Here is a 19,696-nt window from a genome sequence, read left to right on the forward strand (position 1 = left end):
TGTATTTCCACTCACATCAACAGTCTTGAGTTGATATTGAAGATGGAGCCAGGCTGAAGCCCTGAGACATGAAACTAGACACCTCATTCTAGATTGAGAATCCACCCATTTACTCTGCGTTCCTTCAGGAACAGTCACTTGACCAAATCTAATTCATACATCCAGGGTTTTGTTTACAACTATAAGATGAAAGACTTTAAGGGTTCAGCATTGCACTATATCAATGGCATTTTGCTGAGAAATCACATTAATATTCAAGGAAGAGATAGTCTTCCTTTCTCTTCCAAGTTGTTCCTAATGAATCCATACTATTCCCAGTAATTACCTTTTCCTTGATACGTAAAATCCACCTCAATTATACCGCCCACATCCTGGACATTTATTGCTATCAGAGAAAGAGTACTTTGACTTCAGATATGCACACAACGCTGCTGTGACAATAACCTTATGAAACAGAGCTCTTAGCAACACCGTCAAAATAGGGTATGAGGTTGTTTTGGCTATAATTAGTTGAGTTACACAAATAATTTACTTGAAGTAAGTTATAAAAACAACTAACTTAAAGTAAGTTATTCACCAGAGGTGAAAATACCACCTAAGCATTCCACAGTTTATCAAAATAAGAGGACATTTTGTTAGCTAGAATTGGGTATTATGCTTTTTGAAAATGTTTACTTGGGTTCTTCACTTGCTACTTTATACTAGTCTGATAAATGCAGATTAACAGAGGTATGAGTTGATCTTACCTCCAGTCAGGGGGTCACAACTTCCCAAATGACCATTGTTATTACAATTGCATGGCTGGCAGCTACCTCCAAATTTCTGGGGATTCCCGAAATATCCTGGTGCACACCTACACAAAAGACAGAAAAGAACTGAAATAACAAAGCATATAGAAGAAAACATAGGTACTAAATTTATGGACCTTGGTACTAGAGAATGTTTTATGAATTTGGCCCCAAAAAGCAAAGGAAGTAAAGGCAAAATAAATGAATGGGACTATTAAACAAAAAAAAACTTCTGCACAGCAAAAGAAACAGGCAACAAAACAAAAAGGCAAGCAACTGAATGGGAGTTGATATTTGCAAGCAACAGTTCTAACAAGAGATGACTATCCAAAATATATAAAGACCTCCTACAAATCAACACCAAACAAACAATCCAATTAAAAATTGGCAGATCACTTCTCAGCCTTTTAGCTAAGATCAAGTGTAGTATCTGTTCTTACCAGTTTGAAAATGGGTAGAAAACTTGAATAGACAGTTCTATCAAGAACACATATAAATGGCCAACAGATATAGGAAAAGATGCTCAGCCTCACTAGCTATTAGGCAAATTAAAGGTACAATGAGATACCACCTCACACCTGTTAGAATGGCTATTATCAACAAGACAGGTGTGAACAACTGTTGGAGAGGTTGTGGAGAAGAAAGGACCCTCATTCACTGCCGTGGGAATGTAGACTGGTACAGCTGCTATGGAGAAGAGCAGGGCAGTTCTTTAAAAAATTAAGAATAGAGTTACCTTATGACCCAGAAATCCCTCTTCTGTGTATCTATCCAAAAAACTTGAAAACATTTATTTGCAAAGATACATGCACTTTTATGTTCACCGCAGCTTTATTCACAGTGGCCAACAGATGGAGACAACCGAAGTGTCCCTTGATAGAGGACTGAACAGAGAAGATATGGTACCTGTATATAAGGGAATACTACTCAGCATAAGAAAAGATGAAATACTGCCATTGCAACAACATGCACAATTCTTGAGAATGTTATGCTATGTGAAATAAGTCAGAAAAAGCCAAATACCATATGATTTCACAAATATGCAGATATAAAACTGAAACTCATAGACAACAGATAGACAACCTCATGGTTCTTCCTTCCAGAGGGATGGGGGTGGGAGGGCAGTAGAAGGTAAAGGGGGCCGAATATACGGCGATGGGAAATGATTTGACTTTGAGTGGTGGGCACACAGTGCAACGTGCACATCATGTGTCACACTTACAACCTCTCTCACCTTACACACCAATGTCACCCCAGTACAGTTAATAACATAAAATTTAAAAAGTAAAGTGATTATAGGTAGGTAAAAATGCCAGTTTAATTTTTAAATGTCCCTGCTGAATGAGTATAAATAACTGATTCCATCACATCTTGCCCCTGAGAACATGTCATTTTAACACTCTAGAACAAGTGGGAAGCACATCGAAAGCCTCCCTGCTACAGGCAGGAGTGCCACGCTGTCTTGAGGAAAAGCATGTGTATAAACGTTTGAGTTATGATATGAAATAGCCGCTCTTCCCATGGAGTGCCACTTTGACATGGAACAACTGGGAGGTAATCTGCAGTTATTCGGACTTGGCAGATGTTTTCTCTAAGGTGAACAAGGAAAAGTATTCATAACAATTGTTTCCAAAGATAACAACTGAGCTTTCAGGCAAAAGTTCGATTTTTAGAAAACTGGAATTCGCTAGCTGAGTTTGATACTTTCTAATTCTTATTTTTTTTCTGATAAAATGAGTAGTGATATGGATGAATATGACTTTTTATATCATACAATAAAATATGTAGGTATTTGGAAGATCTATATGACTCATTGAATCAATGTTTTCAAATCATCAGTACATGATATTACATGCATGTGTAAAAGATCCATTCAAAGTGCAAGATAGGCAATAGGTTTTAATGTAATAGATTCCACATGGCAAATGACCTTTAAGAAAACACAGCTTGCCAAGTTTGGGTGTAGTATCAAAGGAAAATATCCACAATCATCTGAAAAAGCTCTAAGCATTACTTCTCTCATTTTCAACTACATATCAGTGTGATGCCAGATTTTCTTCATTTATTTTGACCAAAACATGTAGCCTCAACAGAATGAATGCAGTCCCTGTGCCCTGTTGAGTCTAGCCTCAACAGCTGGCCAGACTCCGCAGCTCCCAGCTCACCCAGTCCTCTGCCAGGACCCCTCACTCCTGCTTGTTGGAAAGGCTATGTCCCTTACACAGCACTTTTCATTGACTACTTGATCATCCAGTAACATTGGCTCTAAGTATTGTTATTATTGTCACTAATCTGGGGCACAGGTAACTCCCATTAACCTGGCTGGTAAGTGGCAGTCCAGAGACTCAAACCAAGGTAGGTCAGCTCTGGAATCCAGCCTCCCACCTATTATATTTCACTACTTCTGTGCTGGAACATTCTCCAGTTGAGGGAAATGCTGTATCTTCAATCCAGAGTTGGTTCTTTGGTTTGAGGTTAAACCATCTTCTCCAAACCAGCTAAAAAGACCTCTTGCCTCTTTATTAATTCCTTTAAACTAAAATTTATCCTTTTAATCTTTCCACTAAACCAAACTATGGGCTGAATATGTTCCCTGCCTACCCCCCCCAAAAAAATACTGAAAAGAGGAGAAACACTCAAAGAACTCATTGTTTATTTCACCCAATTTTCTCAACCTTTAGCTTCCTTTTGGAGATATTATAACCCTATCAGAGGAAGATAGAGTAGCTTTTCAAGAATGAATGTGTCTCAGTACAGAAATACTTATGGCTTGCGTGAGAGCATGATTGTGGGACGCAGGCGAGCTTGCTTCCTTCCTCCTTGACCCCAAGGAGGACAGACTCCTCAGCTAGCCCTACAGCCAAATGGCAAATCAACAAAATGCACACAGGAGCCAGTGGTTGGATCAACATGGAAATCAGTGGTGTCTAAGGCAGCCATGTGCCCCAGAGCAGGCTGTGAGCTGGGAAGCCTTTCCTACCCTCTCGCCCAGACTGGCTGCTCCCTCCCCTGCCCAGCTGCTGTATATACTCCTGCTTTTTCTTCATGCAGCCCATGTCGTCATCAATGCACAGTTATGGTTATGCTAGGACTGATGCCTGGTGCACAGTGGTTACTCAGTAAGTGTTCAACAAATGAAAGATTTTGACATTAAAGTGGCATTTACTTGTGAAAATATTTTTTAACATTTCAAAGAAACAATAGCTTGCTTTCTTGAAACATCAAATGTAATAAACATAAGCCAAGAGAAGACTTGTTAATTAAGAATTTCCCTTTTCAAATCAGCTGTCTGCCAGATGGGTGTCTCATCCAGCCTATTGTTGATTTCTGCTTCATTGATGTGAAGGACCATAAGGAAGACTGAATTAGGATGTCTCTCCCAAATCCCACAGCTTTTAAATCACAGAGCCTGGAAGATCTTCCCAAGTCCCATTGTCAACCCCACCCACCCTTTAAAAAATTTACTGGGGTGACATTGGTTAATACAATTATATAGGTTTTAAGTGTACAATTCTATGCTACATCATTTGTGTATTGCATTGTGTGCCTGCCACCAAAGTCAAATCTTCAATCATCATCAAAAGAAATCACCAACCAAACAACAAGGCGACCAACCAAATAAAAGATATTTGCAAACAACAGCTCAGACAAGGGGTTAATATCCAAAATATATAAAGAACTCATACAACTCAATACCAAAAAAAAATCCAATTAAAAAAATGAGCAGAGGACTTGAACAGACACTTCTCCCAAGAAGACAAACAAGTGACTAACAGATATGTGAAAAGATGCTCAAGTTCACTAGCTGTTAGGGAAATTCGAATCAAACCTACAATGAGACACCACTTCACCCCTGTTAGAATGGCTGTTATCAACAAGACAGGTAGTAACAAGTATTGGACAGGTTGCAGAGAAAAAGAAACCCTCATTCACCCACTGTTTGCTGTCCAGAATAGCTGTCTGTCCATCCCTCAACCTTCAAGGATGGTCGGATGTCTCTCCTACTGCAGCCTGACTCTGCCCAGTTATGTTCTCTCTCACTATCTTATTGGCCCGTTTGCGTGTTGTTCTACCACTAGACTATAAAAACCCTTGAGGGCAGAGTGTCTCTAGTGCTTAGCACAGCACTAAGTGTATACTGAGATCTCCATATACTTTCATCAAAGAAGAGAATGAATAATAGATTTGAGGCAAGTGTGGGCAATGTTTGCTGAAATGGAAAGCAGAAGAACCTTGAATTACTGCTTTTTACTATAATAGGAGAGTTCCAGACACTTGGCAGACAGTTCCAATAAAGCACCTCCCTTCCTCCTTGATGTGTATCTTCCTCCGGGCCCTTTCTTGCATTACTTCCCTTACCTGAGCCGCCTTGCAGCTTCACTGGCCCCAGTCACCCCTTTAACCTACTTAAGGCCCACGTAGTCCATAAAATGTTTTAGATAACCCCAGTCTAGAGAGGCCCTGTCTCACTATAAAATTCAGTTAAATTAAATTTCTGTTTTTTTTTTAATTTGGTAAAACTCTTCTAAAGTTTATCCAGAAAAATAACATGTCAGAAGGAACAAAAAAAATTGTTTAAATAAGGATTACAGGGGGACTCTTGCTCAATCAAATATTCACTCAAAGGCATTTTGTATTTCAGAAATGATACAGAAGTGATAATGGCACAAGAGCCAGATAAAATGTACAGAAACAAACTCAAGTTTATATGGACATTTTGTACACAGACATTGAGCTTTAGTGAATTTAACTAAAGGTACTTGGCAGAAGGGGCGAGTATGAGAGTGAGAGAGTAAGAGGGAACCCAGATGCGGTGTCTGTCCTGTCCCCATTCACTCCGAGAGCACGCAGCCCTCAGTGAGCATGGCATGAGGGATGGGGAGCTGCTCCTTCCCCAGCTGATCTAGTTTGCTTGCGCTTCTCCCACAGTGAACAGCTCCCCGTACTGAGTGGTCTGGCGTGTAACCAAGTACTATGTGTATCTCAGGTAACGTGGTGCCTGGATTATTCAGAGATGGGATATTGGGATAGTCAAGGTTATTTGCCTTACATGTTGATCCTAAATCTACCTACCGTGTGAGATGCAATACCAACATAAAGATTTAAAGGTAAGAAATAAAACCATAAAAGTACCAAAAGAGAATATGCATAAACATTATATCACCTCTCTGTGCAACACCAGTAACTGAAATCTGAAAGGATAATAGAATAGATAGAAATCTAGTAAAATATAACTGCTGCATGTCTAGAATTGACAAAAACAAAATAAAAAATATACAAACTGAGAAGAGTATTTGCAACTTAAAGTAGTAAGGATTAATTTCTTCTAAAAGATGTACAGGCCAATAAAAACAAACATTCCACTGGAAAAAAATGGATAAAAGACCTGGATAGCAGTTCAAAAAGTAAGATTTATGAATGGTTAATAAGCACAGGAAAAAACCCCACAATTTAATTATTAAACAAAGAAATGGAAATTAAAATGATAATAAATGTGTTCCTATTAAATTGGCAAGTATTTGAAAACTCGATCACTTTTAGCATCCGCCGGGGGCAGGCGGATGCATGCAACAGATGCAACTTTTCTGGAGGGCAATTTTGCAAAATGTGTCAAAAGCCTGAAAAACTTACTATCCTTTGACCCAAGGGGTCCACTTCTATAATTATGTCTTGAGGATTTATATACACAAAAATTTAGCTAAAAGGATCCACTCTTGGTTGTGCTTTGAACAGCAAACAGTAAAACTATCTCAAAAGCAATAGTAAGGGGGATGGGCCACTTCAGTGGAACTCTTGGTACTGACACAGTATTATCAATGAATACTTACTGATATGGAAAGATATTACCAACATATTATTAGGTGAGAAAACAAGTCAAACAGAAAGTAAAATAGAAATCTACTTTCATTTTTGAGGAGAAGTCTGTGCATACAGAAATAATCTGTAAAACCTACAATAGGCTTTCAACAGAGGTTTCCTGCAGGTCACAGGATTGTGACTGCAAGCGAGCAGGCCTGCAGTGGGCGGTGCAGGGGTGTGGCGAGCCTTGTGGGTTCTTTGCTCACCTGTGTTACGTCATTTTTATAAAAAGTATGTATAGATTTCATGATAAACTTATTTTAAATTTAAAAACATGTTGCCCATATGATTCATTTGTGATACTGTTACTTTTCCAAATATGTGTGTGCTGTCTTCCCCACTAGCTTGTAAGTACCTTCTACAGCCTTCACAGTACTTGGCAGTATCCTATGCATGGTAGCTAATCATGAAGTATTGTGTGGGAATATTGAGGTGTGTGTGTATAAGAGTGTCTACAGCTGTGGATGTGGATGTGTACATAGGAGTGTGTAGAGTTTGTGTGTGTGTACAGGCAAGTAGGAATATGTGTGGGGTAGGGGTATGTATATGTAGGGGCAGGAGTATGCAGGGATAAATTTATATGGAGGTAGGTGTATGTAGGGCCATGGATGAGGAGGAAAATGCTGAAATATGGAGGGAAAGGGGCATATAGGAATATGAAGAGAAAGGAGTATGTAGGAGTGTATGAGGATAGGGGTATATGTCGGGGAGTATATAGGGCTATGACATTATGACATATTGGACCTTATTCTCAAACTTCTGAAATGAACAGAACAGGAAAGAGAAAGAAGTTAATGATTTATTAAGTGAGCGGTCTTGGGTTTTTCCCAAGAGAACTTTTTTCAGCCTCAGTGAAACTAACAGCCCCACCCTCAGCTCTGAGCCACTACAGGGCAGAGCCCCACCCACAGCCCAGGTGCCTGCAGCCACCTGCAGAGCCCACCTCCACCTGTAAGATGGGGGTGGGGAGGAGGGAGGAGCAGCACCCACCTTTCACACTGGGCTCCTGTGTATCCAGGTTTACAGGAACACTGCACACTTCTCCCAGTCACAACACAGCCGGTGGCAAAACTTGAAGGAAGATAGAACAAAGCCCTTGTGAAAATATGAATTGATAGGCATTGTGCTCTTTTTTTTTTTTTTTTTCCACAAAGAACTGACTTGCGTTAAGTGAAAATAAAAACCAAGGATCTGGCTACTCTCCTTGTGAAGAAAATTTTGCCCATTGAGACTTGTAGAGGTAATGATGAATTATTTCAGCTAGCATTGGTAAATTTTGTTGAATAAGGACTGAAGGCATTTATTTTTGTTTTATTTTTGGCCTGAAGAAATACATTCCTTCCCATAAGATGGAACAGAGCAACCCACTCTGGAAGAGATGATTACAACAGGGTTTTTCCAGGAATCACAAGGAATAAAACAAGCCTGGGCAGAACAAAAGAACAGAGAGTTCTGATTCTTTAAGAAAATTTTCTGCTTGTTTATTCGAGTTCTTTTAAGCTGGGCACATTGCCTTCTGGGAAGAAAAGGCTGTGGAGAGGCCAGGCCCTCAGAGCCGGAGGGACTGAGGCCCAGAGCACAGCTGTCACCCATGTCCTGCTGTGGGCACAGGCATGGTGATTTCCACATTTTAAAAATCAAGTTGTGGAGCTTCAATTCCTTTTTTTTTAGTTCTGAACTGGTATCCATTGGAGAATCTTTTAAAAAAAAAATTCAATGAAGAGATCATGGAAAAGCCCTGTTGTCTTGTGAAATGTCTCTGTCTGCAGTGTAAACATTTCACTGATGTAAATCTGAGAAGAAATAATTCCATTTATCATTTGCTAGTAAAAAAAAAATATTTGGGGAAGCTTCTCTTGGCCTGTGAGGTGGATACAGAGTTACAGCTCTAAAGGATAGCTAGAAATTCGTCAGCAGTTAGTAATATTGCTAGAAGGAGAATTAGGTAAAGATAGGGCTTTACTGATAAATCTGAGGAACTGCGTGTCACTTCAACTGCGTGGAACCTGGACGCTGACCCTGATTATAACCATACACTTTGCCACCAAAGATGAAAAGCTTTTCTCAAACATCTGGTGGAAACCTCACTGCTTTCTGCTCTGTCTCACTTCTGTTCAAACAAGCCTGGGCTGGTGTCGAGGGATGGATCTCTTTACAAATAAAGCTGCAAGACTGGGCAGGCTTAAGGACTATCAAGTCCATAGATAGCAATGCAGGGTGAACGTTTCAAATATGCATCTCCAGAAAAGCCACATTTGGGCAAGTGACTTCTGGTAATTTTAAGACGTGGCCAACTTCTCTGCTACTTGGCTGATATCAATCAGCCTTGTGGTCCACACTTGTTCCAGAGCCTGTGTACTCCTGACACTTTATCAGGATCTTCCTGATTTTCTTGCTTCTCATAGTTACTTATTCTATTTTGCTTGGACCCAAGTGAACACGCCATGATGAGCAAGAATATAACAAGGTACCGAGCACAAACAGAATATGGGTTACTATGGGGGGAAATGGCGGCTTGCTACCTGGAAACCTGTCTGCTATATTGGAGGAATCTGAGCGACAACTCAGATCGCACCGCTCTGTGGCTCAGGACTGCCCCGTGGCTTCTCTCACACTACAGGGAAAATCCAGATGCCTTACTCCCGCATGTGAGGTCCTACAGGATCCAAACCCTGCCCGGCCAGCGCCATCTCCTGGCCCTCTCTCCCACACCGCACTCCAGCCACTCCTGCCTCTTCACTGTCCACAAACACAACACCACAGGGGCTCTGTCTTTTCCTTGCCTGGGACCCACATTGCTAGGACACTGCCATGGTTTACTCCATCTCATCATTCATTGGTCCCAGCCCAACGACGTCAGAAGACCCTCCTACCACCCTCTCTAAGGAATCTACTCACTCACTATCAATTACATAACCCTTTAATCAATTGTATAACTTATCTCTTTCTAAAAGCATACTTCTTATTTATTCGTGCACATATTTATTGAGTGTGACGACTCCCCCCTTCCATATTCTCCAGACAGAGTTCCATGAGTTGCGAGTCTTTGCCATTCTTCTCTACTCCGGTTGCCCCAGCATCTAGAGAGGGCTAAGTCCCAGCCCTGCAATGGGTGCTCAGTAAACACTTGTTTAGTCATTGAATGAATAGCAAAGGGAAGAGAAAAAGGAAAAACCCAGAAGCATACAACTTGGAAGACTACTTTTGTCTTGCACTTTTTGTTTGTTCTCTTTTTCTCTTTTTACATTGCTGCTTTATTGAGATAGAATTCCCATAGCACACAATTTACCAGTTGAAAGTGTACAAGTCAATGGCTTTTAGTATAGCCACAGAATTATGCAACCATTACCACAGTCAATTTTAGAACATTTTCATCTTCCCCTAAAGAAATCCATATCCCATACCTTTTAGCATTCATTTCCCATTTTCCCTACACCCCCACTCCAGTCCTAGGTAACCACCAACCTACTTCCTGTCTCTATAGATTATTTTCAAGCTTCCACAGTACCTGTTTGAATGAGGACATGGGCAGACGCTGCAGGACCCCTGGATGGCATTTCCATAGTAACCTTCTTTGCAGCGCTCACAGTGTTCCCCCGCAGTGTTATGCTGGCAATTCTTGGGACAGATAAACAGTATAATTAATAGCAGCCAACTGAACGTTTATTATAATTGAGATCATTGTCATTTTAATTACTCACACACTTATAACTCAAGTCCTCTGACTTGTATGGTGATAGCAGTTTTGCTAACCATATATTTCCCTGTGTATCCAGTTATTGTTGATGCAAAAAAGGACGTAAATGTCCTTCCACCAGCTATTTGGGGTTTAATGTTGGGAGGAGGCATGATGAAGTGGAGAGAGACCAGCTGGGTTCAAATCCCACTCCGTCATTTCATAGCTCTGGGACCTTGAGCAACTTCCTTCACCTCACTGAGCCTCAGTATCTTTTATAAGTCAACTTTGTTGGTGTATGATTCACATACAATTCCAATTTTCTAAAAAGGTATGCTAAGAATAATACCCACTTTCCAAGGTTGCTGGGAGAATTTTATCAAGTATAGTAGGACCTCAACAAATGTAAATCCCTTCCCATTTCTATTCCTTAGAATGGTTTCTATGAAAATTAACTTGATTTGACTTTGTAATTCACAATGATATACCAAAAAGCAATAAAATTGAAATAAGTTTTTAACACATGGCATTTGTTAAAACAACAAAAAGTTGCACTGTATCTGAAAAAAGCACTCGATTTAATTTTAATGTGTCAAACAAGAAAGACATTAATTTTATCTAAGCTTGTGTTTATGTGAATCTAATTATTTTCATTTACAAATCAATGTCTGATGAAAGTTGTTCTTCAGTCCGGCATTGGGATGATACAACTTTGCAACTAGCCAGAATACTGAGACAAAGCTGAGTAGATTGTGTCAAATTTATTTAGTTTGTGGAATTTTTAGCTCAGTATGATCTTTCTTGGCTTTATTCTAGTAATAAAGATTTTAATGCACAAAAATAGCCTGGCAAACACTGCTTACCAGAGGCATTTGATAATTCAGAGATACCTTGTGTTTAATTATACAACCTGAAATAAGCACACTTTTAAAAATGTGCTTATATATGTCATGTCTGTATGCAGAGACAGTGCTTGAGTAGGGTGTGAGTTTTAAGCAATGTCTGAAGTCGGGCTGGGAAAAACAGTATGTGTGTACATCCTAGGTGGGAGCGGCCCTGCTCTGAATAGCAAAGACTGTCCTTCAGTCATCAAGGTCCTCAGTTTGTTGAGCTTCAACAGGTCTGTCTTCCACAAACCTTTGAGTAACTGAGAATTACACAGTCCACCCCGATGTCAAAAGATCTTTTCTGGACATAAAATTGTGCTATATGCACAAGGGATTAGTAATTGTATCAGAAAATAGGCGGGCCTCTAAAGGAGGATACTGGTTACCTGTAAACATTTGATCATCACCAGAAAGCTCACCCCCGTCCTGAACCCGCTCCTCCTTCCCCAACTGTCACCACCGAGTGGGGTTTTCCCACTGGCACGCACACTGGAAACAGGTCCACACTGCAGTGTGTCCGATCCACAGCGGAGCCTCTCAGGGGTGTCAGGTGAGGTGCAGAAGGCTTCCTCCACCTTTTCTTTGCCTGGTGGTCCCAACTCTCTCAGATAGCATCCATCTTTTGAATTAATTAGTTTCTTCCCACGTTAGTTTCCTTTCTTTTATAACTCCAAATGACAATTTTAAAGAAGACATGCTTGAATAGGTATATTTTAGTCCTGTGACTATTTAGTTCTGAGCTGAAAATGCTAGAGAGGCAAGAACAGAGAGAAATAAGAAGTGCAGTGAGGTCATCTGTATTCTACTAAAAACACTGGATGCTGGGAGAGGGTCGTGCAAGGGAATCCGCACCTGTGTTGCTTGATAAAGTCCCATGAGCACGTCTGAAACAACCCCTCATCCTCAGGTGAGCGCATCTACCCTAGAATTTGTCTGTGTCAGTCCTGCAAGTCTGAGGCAGCTGCCTATCAGAAACCCTGTGCTTCATTATGAAAATGGATGTGTGGGTGAATGAATGAATCCACACCCACCTCCATAACTTATGCTGTCCTAGCTGCATTTGATACCAAACATCTACTGGGTGTTTATTCTATGCTCAACTATGCTAGATACAGGGATGCAAAAATGGATTGGTACCTGACTCGGGTAGCTAGAACCCTGTGAATAGACATATTCAATGCAATGTGAAAAGTATGATGACAAAGGTGTGCCAGCAGCCCATAAGTGCAAGAGGAGCCTTAGGAAAGGGCTTCTGGAGGTGATGATGCCTTCTGCATGGAGAATAGGAGAGGAGTTAGCTGGGTGGAAAAGTGAGGGAAGGCCTTCCATGTACAAGGATCCTCAGTGCTGCAGGAGCACAGCAGCATGTGCCGGCAACACGAAGCAGCTGGTGCTCTGAAGGGTGGAGTGCAAGGGGGGCGCATGCACCTGGAGAGGCAGCATCAGCTGTGAGTCTCACATAAATCAGTCTGCAGGAAGGAGAGAAGATGGGTTTAAATGGTGGGGAATAAAAAGAAGAAAAATAGAAGAAAGATGAGAAGAGAAAGGGGAAGATATATGGAACAGACAGGAAGATGAGGGGTGACTGAGTAGTAGACGGCAAGGGGAATGGGAGACAGGAGAAATGGTGGCGGGAGAGAAAGTGTGCAAGGAGAAGAAGGAGCGGCAGGGCCCCAGTGGGGGGAGGGCATTACCAATGGAGGTGGGGGGGTGCGGATCACCATCTTCACAGATCCCTTTGGCACCGAAAGAGCACCTCCTACTTCTGCCTCTCAACTGGACAAATAGTGCTTTCCAGCAAGGCATTGATATACTTTCTTTTCAAATTTTATTCTTGAAAAGACATGGAGATTTGAAAATGTGTGAAGGTCCCAGATTTTGGAAATTGATTTTGGATCTTGAGAGGCAAAGGTCACCATGCAGAGGAATCAGCCCTTTTGATAGCGTCCCCATCACTGTTCAGTGAGAATGAGGGGGAGTCCTTGGCGCCTATGCAACCGCCACATTGGAGAGCAGCATCCGCACCCAGTGCCTCTGCCCAGCAGTTCAATGAGTGCAGAGAAGGTCTCCGTGCCTCTGTGAGTGTACATGTATGTGAGCATCTGTGTGTGCATGCTTGTGTGCACGCACACAGTCTCCTCTAGACAGCAAGCCTCGTGAGAGTGGGGATTATCTCTGCTGGTTTTAACTTTGGCATTTAGCATGGCCCCTCCCACAAGAGCAAGTGCACAGTAAGGGTTTCCTGAATGAATAGTTTTTAGAGGTCACGTGGGCAGTAGGGACAAGTAAAGACAGAGCTAGAGAGAAAGGGAATGGGAGAGAAAGTCTTGTTTGGTTATACAGCCTGTGAACTATAACTCTCACTAGTGATCCTTCCACTGGGTGAAGGGACTACAGAGTAAACTCCCTTTGTTCTTTGGCAGCTTTTATAAAGTAGATTCAACATCTAGCAATGGTTCAGTGACAAGATAAATATCTGTATCTCATTAAAGCGTTTACCTGTGTTCCACACAACACACACAATCAAACAGAAAGTATTATAAAAGAATAGATATGAGGTGAAAAACATTATTTTTCAATGTCTTTAGTTCTTTTTGAACTCATAAGGTCAAAATCCTACCAAATATTCTATCCAGCTCTTCACAGTTTCCTGTCTTGGCCTGTCCTGTCTTGTAGAGGAAGCAGTTCCCTGGGACATGTTGACTTGGTTTAAGACAGTCTAGGAACCAAACTATTGAAACACTCCAGTTGCATTACACAATGCAAAGGAAATCCATGCCAGAAGAAGGTATTTCAAGCAGCACAACCTAAGTGGGGGGCTCTGAGTCTTGTGGGTACCCACACTGTTTCCCTTCCTTGGAACTGTCCATCCTCTAACTGGGGAGACCCTGGCTCCAGGGAGAGGGATTCTGATGAAAAAGAAGTCGGTAGAATAAAAAAAATATGTTCTGCTTTGTGATACAAAAGTTTCCTGAGAATCTAATTTTCTATGGGAGAATTTTCCAAAATTTTCCAGAAGAAGATTGTTTTCCAGCAGATAAGCCACAGACAGCAGGGACTCTGCTCGCCTGTTTTCCTACATCAGGCCACCTTGTCTCATCAGCCGTGAGGACATGCGCTGGACGGAGTGTGCACGTTACGCCTTTCTTAGCTTCTCCTTCTCCCCTGGTGGCCTTCTTGAGTGACTGCTCATCTGACAGCCACAAAACTCCCCTCCAATAACCTCCTGCCACCCGGCCAGAACTGGAGCCCATAGTAATGATGCTTACTTATTATATCCTGGCAAGAGTTAAGTCCCAGGATCCACCCATTGATATCATTGAGGGAAGTAGAGATTTAGAAGCTAAGGTATAAATGAATTGTTCAGACAGGTGTTCTCCTCTGGCGACTCATGTTGAAATGGAGGAAAAGTGAAGTGCAAAATCATTCAGTCTGATAACACTTTGCCTCCTGCATTTATTGGGTTGGCCAAAAAGTTCATTTAGTGTTTTCCGTAAAATGGCTCTAGTAAGGGTTCAGTTGTCTTTAACTTCATTTGAAACAATTTTGTTAGATTGTATTTTGACAGCTGTCATATTAGTGTTCATTTTTTAAAAACATCAAAATTGGTGAATTTTTATGTAGCCATTTTAATATTGAAGATGAAAGAAAACATGTATTTTGACATATTATGCTTTATTATTTCAAGAAAGGTAGAAGTGCAACTGAAACGCAAAAAAAGTTAGTGCAGTGTATGGAGAAGGTGCTGTGGCTGATCGAATTTGTCAAAAGTGGCTTGTGAAGTTTCATTCTGGAGGTTTCTTGCTGGATGGTGTTCCACAGTTGGGTAGACGAGTTCAAATTAATAATGATCAAATTGAGTCATTAGTTGAAAACAATCAATGTTATACCATGCGGGAAATAGCCAAAATACTCAAAATATCCAACTCAATAAAGTTTGTGAAAATGAAAAATGTGTCTTTATGGGAAAAACTAAACGAACTTTTTGGTCAACCCAATACATAGCAACCTCTACTTAGGGTTTGGTAGGAGGTGTGACATTTGATGTTTCAGGGCCTAGCAGCATGGGAAACAAGAAGACAGAGACTGCCTGCAGGTAGCATTACAGTATCAATTTACTCACAATACATGTTCCAGAGCCATCCTGGCATCGATTGGAATGTCCATTGCAATTGCAGGGAACACACCGTCCAGTATACGTGCCTTTGTTATCCCGATAGTATCCAGGGCTACAACCCTATTTTTCAAACAAAGTGTTTAGTCAAAACAAAGAAAGAAAAAGATTATCTAAAGCATGTAACAATTCTGATTGTCAAGCATTCGCTTCTTAAATCTTCTTTCCTTCAGTCTATGTGTGAACTTCTACTTTCCAACACTATGCGGGTCTCCTTGATTTTTTTCTTTTTTTTTTGTCAGGTTCTGGTGTGTGTGTGTGTGTGTGTGTGTGTGTGTGTATGTGTGCCTGAGTGGGAGACGTGAGGTGGGGAAACCAGAGGAAGGGGGAGTTTGGAGGGTGGGTGTGGACATGGCTCTCACACCAACTGTTTCCAGGGTGAGTGGACGGGGGCACCGGTGAAAGAACAAAGGGGATCAGGACCTCAGCCTTAGTGGGGAGGACCTCGAAGCAAATCCCTTCATGTTCAAGTTCTCTTTGGTAGCTGTTCCTTCTCCAAGTACAGGTTTGTGCTGGCGGGTACGGCAGTATGAGGGGAGGGTGGCGCAAGGGGTCTTCCCTGGGATCTACACAATCATGGCAGGCATGTGGAGTCCTTTCCCCTCCACTCAGCAGCCCAGGGGTACAACAGGGAAGCCCGGGGAGAGGAATGTGCCTGCCTTCACATACAGGACTTTTCGGGGGTATCTGGTTCTGGCTGCGCACACAGACACCCAGCTCCAGGAAATCCCCCTGTGGCCTTCTCTTGTTCAGTGTCGCTTTGATCATTTCTATCTCCAGTACATTGTCTGCTTCCAATGTAACATGAGTTATCATTTTTATATGGATGAGAATAATTATACCCTTTTGATGAACTGATGTACTTTTAAAAAGCACTCAGTAAAGAATGTCCCCAATAGAACAAAAGCAATTATTCTTACACTAGCCACTAAAAATTATTTGCATTTATGTCTTTAAACAGAATTACAGACATTTTCATTATTTCAGTAGAGTGAAACAGTGTGCTGGTTAAAATCAAATGTTGCCCCTAGTTTCTTTCACTCATCTCCTATTTGCCCTATCTTTAAAGAATTGGGAAAAATTAATATTTCAAGGTAAAGGGTCTTTTCTCCAATCCTCTTTAAATAGCACATATGCCTGTAAGACTCTGAAACTACAGGCTGGGGAAATCTTGAAATGAACTGTTCGTCCTGATTCATCTACAGTCACCAAGGTCTCTTGAGGTCAAGCTGGGAGAGGAAGAAACCAACGGGATGGCAAGGGGGCGGGAGAAAGCCTCCTGCACTCCCCAGAGTGGAGTATTCCCATTGCTGCGCTTCTTCCGAAGTCACCAGTGACTACAAATTGTGCACAATAACAAGACTATAATTTCCAATATACTTTTCCCTCTGCCACTAGAACTACGCTTAGGCAAAAGAATACATTGCAAAAAGTGAGATTACTTTATGTGTTATATGAATAGGCTTGTCTAAAGGAGAATCAAAGTATGAAAGGAATGCTCTTTAGCTTTGAAAACTAAACTGAGAGATACGTTTTAAATAAATTCAGCCAATGATGGTATGATCATATCTGCAAACAAACAATCTCTGCTAATAAGGGGAAAATACCCTATAATTATCACATATATCACATTACATACTTACACAATCGTATTTGGTAGAGAACAAATTATCCAAATAAGTAAGTATATCAGGTTCATTTGTGACAACACACCCAAGTATGTAAAAGCCTTAATTAAACATGCTTTGGGGGGAAGGGTAGTCTAACCTGAAAGTAAAATCAAAAGTTGCTTTTGATTTGAATCAGAAGAAGTAGTCTGCAGGCGTTATGTGTCATGTCACTCTCAGATAAAACATTTGTCAGTTGCTGAAATATAATCACTTTCTCACCTCTCTAAAGCACACAAACTCCCCATTTTACATGAAATTCAGTTCAAGTATTCAGACTGCATTAAAAACTCACTGTATTAAATAACAGTGAATGTATCCTAATATATTATTTCAGTAGAAGGGTTTTGCAGCTAATCATTTTTTCAGGATAACTTGTCCGATAAATTTTTATAGTACAAATGATAAAATTGTGTCTCTATCAGGTTTCCAAGGCTATTCCAGCAGCCAGACATACGACCTGTGTCTCTGTGAGCATACATGTAAGATCCAGGAAGTTTAAAGAGAACTTTAAAGTTTAAAGTTCTAACAGAATGTGCAAGTGTTTAATGCCTGACAAATTGAAGCACATCTGATAGGTCTTTAACAGACTCGATCTCATCAGTTTTTAACACATGGATTTCACTGATGTTAATGTCTTACTTTATGGATAATTTTTCTTCCAGGCAGAATTTGAAAGCCTATAGACATTGTACTTTTTTGTCTTGAGGCTTGGGCTACTCTCCAAAGGGCACAAAGTTTCATAGCATATTAACATCCCACAAGAATTCAAACCCTGTGCCGTCTCGGCATTTCCAGGTGGGCTGATGTTTATAGGGCTGTGGTTAACAACTCAAGAGAGCAATCTGTTAGGTGCTGCAATAAACACTGCCAGTCAGGGGGAGGGGGAGACCATCGGCCCCTCCCCCGGCCCACGCCTGACTCCATTCATCACCCTAACTTAAAATGTCACAAAGCTGAGAACCCCTCCCCATCATCCCACACCAAAGTTTAAAAGCGGCATTACCTGGCTGGGTTTAAACTCCACATAACTTGATTGTAGGTTACTTTGACCAGGAGGCTGAAGAAAGGCTACCCTTTGCTGCTGTGAATCGTATCCCAGACACTGCCCCAGGGCTGCCCCAAAGATCCACAGCCATCCCGCGTTCCGGGCTGACCACCTCACTGCTGGGGGCATCCTGGTCTCTGGGTGTCCTGCCGGCTGCACACAAACCTCTGCCTCTTCCTCTTATACCAGCCCTTCCTGCTCAGAGCCCAGGCCCGCCTGACTCAGGTAAGGCAGGCTGTCTGCGGCAGAGGCCCCACCTGTAAACTTCACCCATGAGTCAGCCGGTGAGAGAGCATACATAACAGTTCCACAGGGAAGCGCACCGCTCTGTAATCCCTGTGAGGTGGGGCGGGCAGCCCCTTCCTCCCACCTCGCCCCACAGAGAGCTGCACTGGCCGATTAGAGAAGCTGTAAATCACAGGCTGAGTCATGGGCAAAGAACATGCCCTGGGCAGCAGGGTGGTAATCCAGAGGTTCCACTCTTTCCCTTGGGCTATGTGTTTTATTTAATCAGGCTAGAAAAGACATAGAAGGCAGGCAGAATATTGTAGGCACCTATAGGCTAAATGTTGCAAGATATTTCTGTGGTCTCCAGAAAACCACTGCAGGTAAGATATTTGTAGATTAAAAAAAAAAAACTTATGTGGAGATCACCTTGGGATTTTCTGCTAACAGGGAGTCAGGAGAGAGGATGAAGGATGTCTATGGAATACACAGAATGATACTCATTTCCTAATTATTATACTAACCATTGTGATTTTCTCATCTCTTTAGGAAGAGAACAGATTTACAGCCTGAGATATGAGACTATTTCATTCCATGACACATTTAAATCACTTGAGGACAAGTCAGTTTGACTGGATTTCAAGTGAGGACCTTTTGTGAGCTAGAAAACTGGACTTTGATTTCTCATCAAAGAACTATATACCATGGACTATACCTGTATTTGGGGGAGGGGGGCTATGGGAGGGAGACCATGGGTTAGGGAAAGGCATGAAAACCCCGGGTCAGCTACTGGGAAAGCAGCAGCTCAGACACTGGGGTGCCAGCTGACAGGCTCTTTTCAACTTCTGGGAAAGTCCTGAATTTTACAACCCCCGGGGATCTGTCAGCCTCCTGTGCCTTTCTTTGGATTCTGAGACATTGTGATTTCTTTTCATGTTTAATGCCTGAAGGTGGCCCCGGTGGAGAAAAGCTAGAGCCCAGCAGAAACTTGGGCGATGGATCCAGTGTCCCGCCCCACCCGGGATGCCGGACGGCAGGCAGGAGTCCTTGGGCAAAGTTTGTGGAGCAGGAGAACTTCCTACCTGACATGAGTCACCAGTGTAGTCGGGGGGGCAGGCACACGTCTCTACATGGTGCGCTCTGCGTCCACTCCCCATGTCTGAGGCCTCCTCCAGCCCCACCCCACTCAGGGTGAGCCGCTGCGTCTCCGTGAAGTAGAGGCCCCGCAGGCGCATGTCCTCCAGTCTAGACAGCACCGTCATCAGCTCCTCCCGAGCCACCGGGGCACCGCTGCTGGCGTGTCTGAAGTTCCCCTGCACAGGAAGACAGAGAGCAAGGTCTCCCTTGGGCCGGCTCACTTCCAGGGGTTTCA

At 42.1% G+C, this 19,696-nt stretch overlaps 1 protein-coding gene and 1 pseudogene across 2 annotated transcripts in view; one reads left to right on the forward strand and one right to left on the reverse strand.

The window, feature by feature from the left end:
- LAMA3 (laminin subunit alpha 3) overlaps nt 1-19,696 on the reverse strand; it is a 249,647-nt gene that overhangs the window by 58,720 nt on the left and 171,231 nt on the right. Inside the window, exons 38-42 of one of the 2 annotated variants that reach the window (XM_028523555.2) lie at nt 19,407-19,637; nt 15,334-15,447; nt 10,156-10,265; nt 7,638-7,718; nt 747-853 (exon numbers count right to left, since the gene is read on the reverse strand). In XM_028523555.2, the coding sequence (XP_028379356.1) occupies nt 747-853; nt 7,638-7,718; nt 10,156-10,265; nt 15,334-15,447; nt 19,407-19,637 (643 nt within the window). Of the gene's footprint in view, nt 1-746; nt 854-7,637; nt 7,719-10,155; nt 10,266-15,333; nt 15,448-18,057; nt 18,409-19,406; nt 19,638-19,696 lie in introns of those variants that run through there. The other variant, XM_036009208.1, reaches the window with a different exon arrangement.
- LOC114507209 lies at nt 1,180-1,280 on the forward strand (annotated as a pseudogene).

This window comes from Phyllostomus discolor, chromosome 9, assembly GCF_004126475.2.
Source record: "Phyllostomus discolor isolate MPI-MPIP mPhyDis1 chromosome 9, mPhyDis1.pri.v3, whole genome shotgun sequence".
NCBI lineage: Eukaryota > Metazoa > Chordata > Mammalia > Chiroptera > Phyllostomidae > Phyllostomus > Phyllostomus discolor.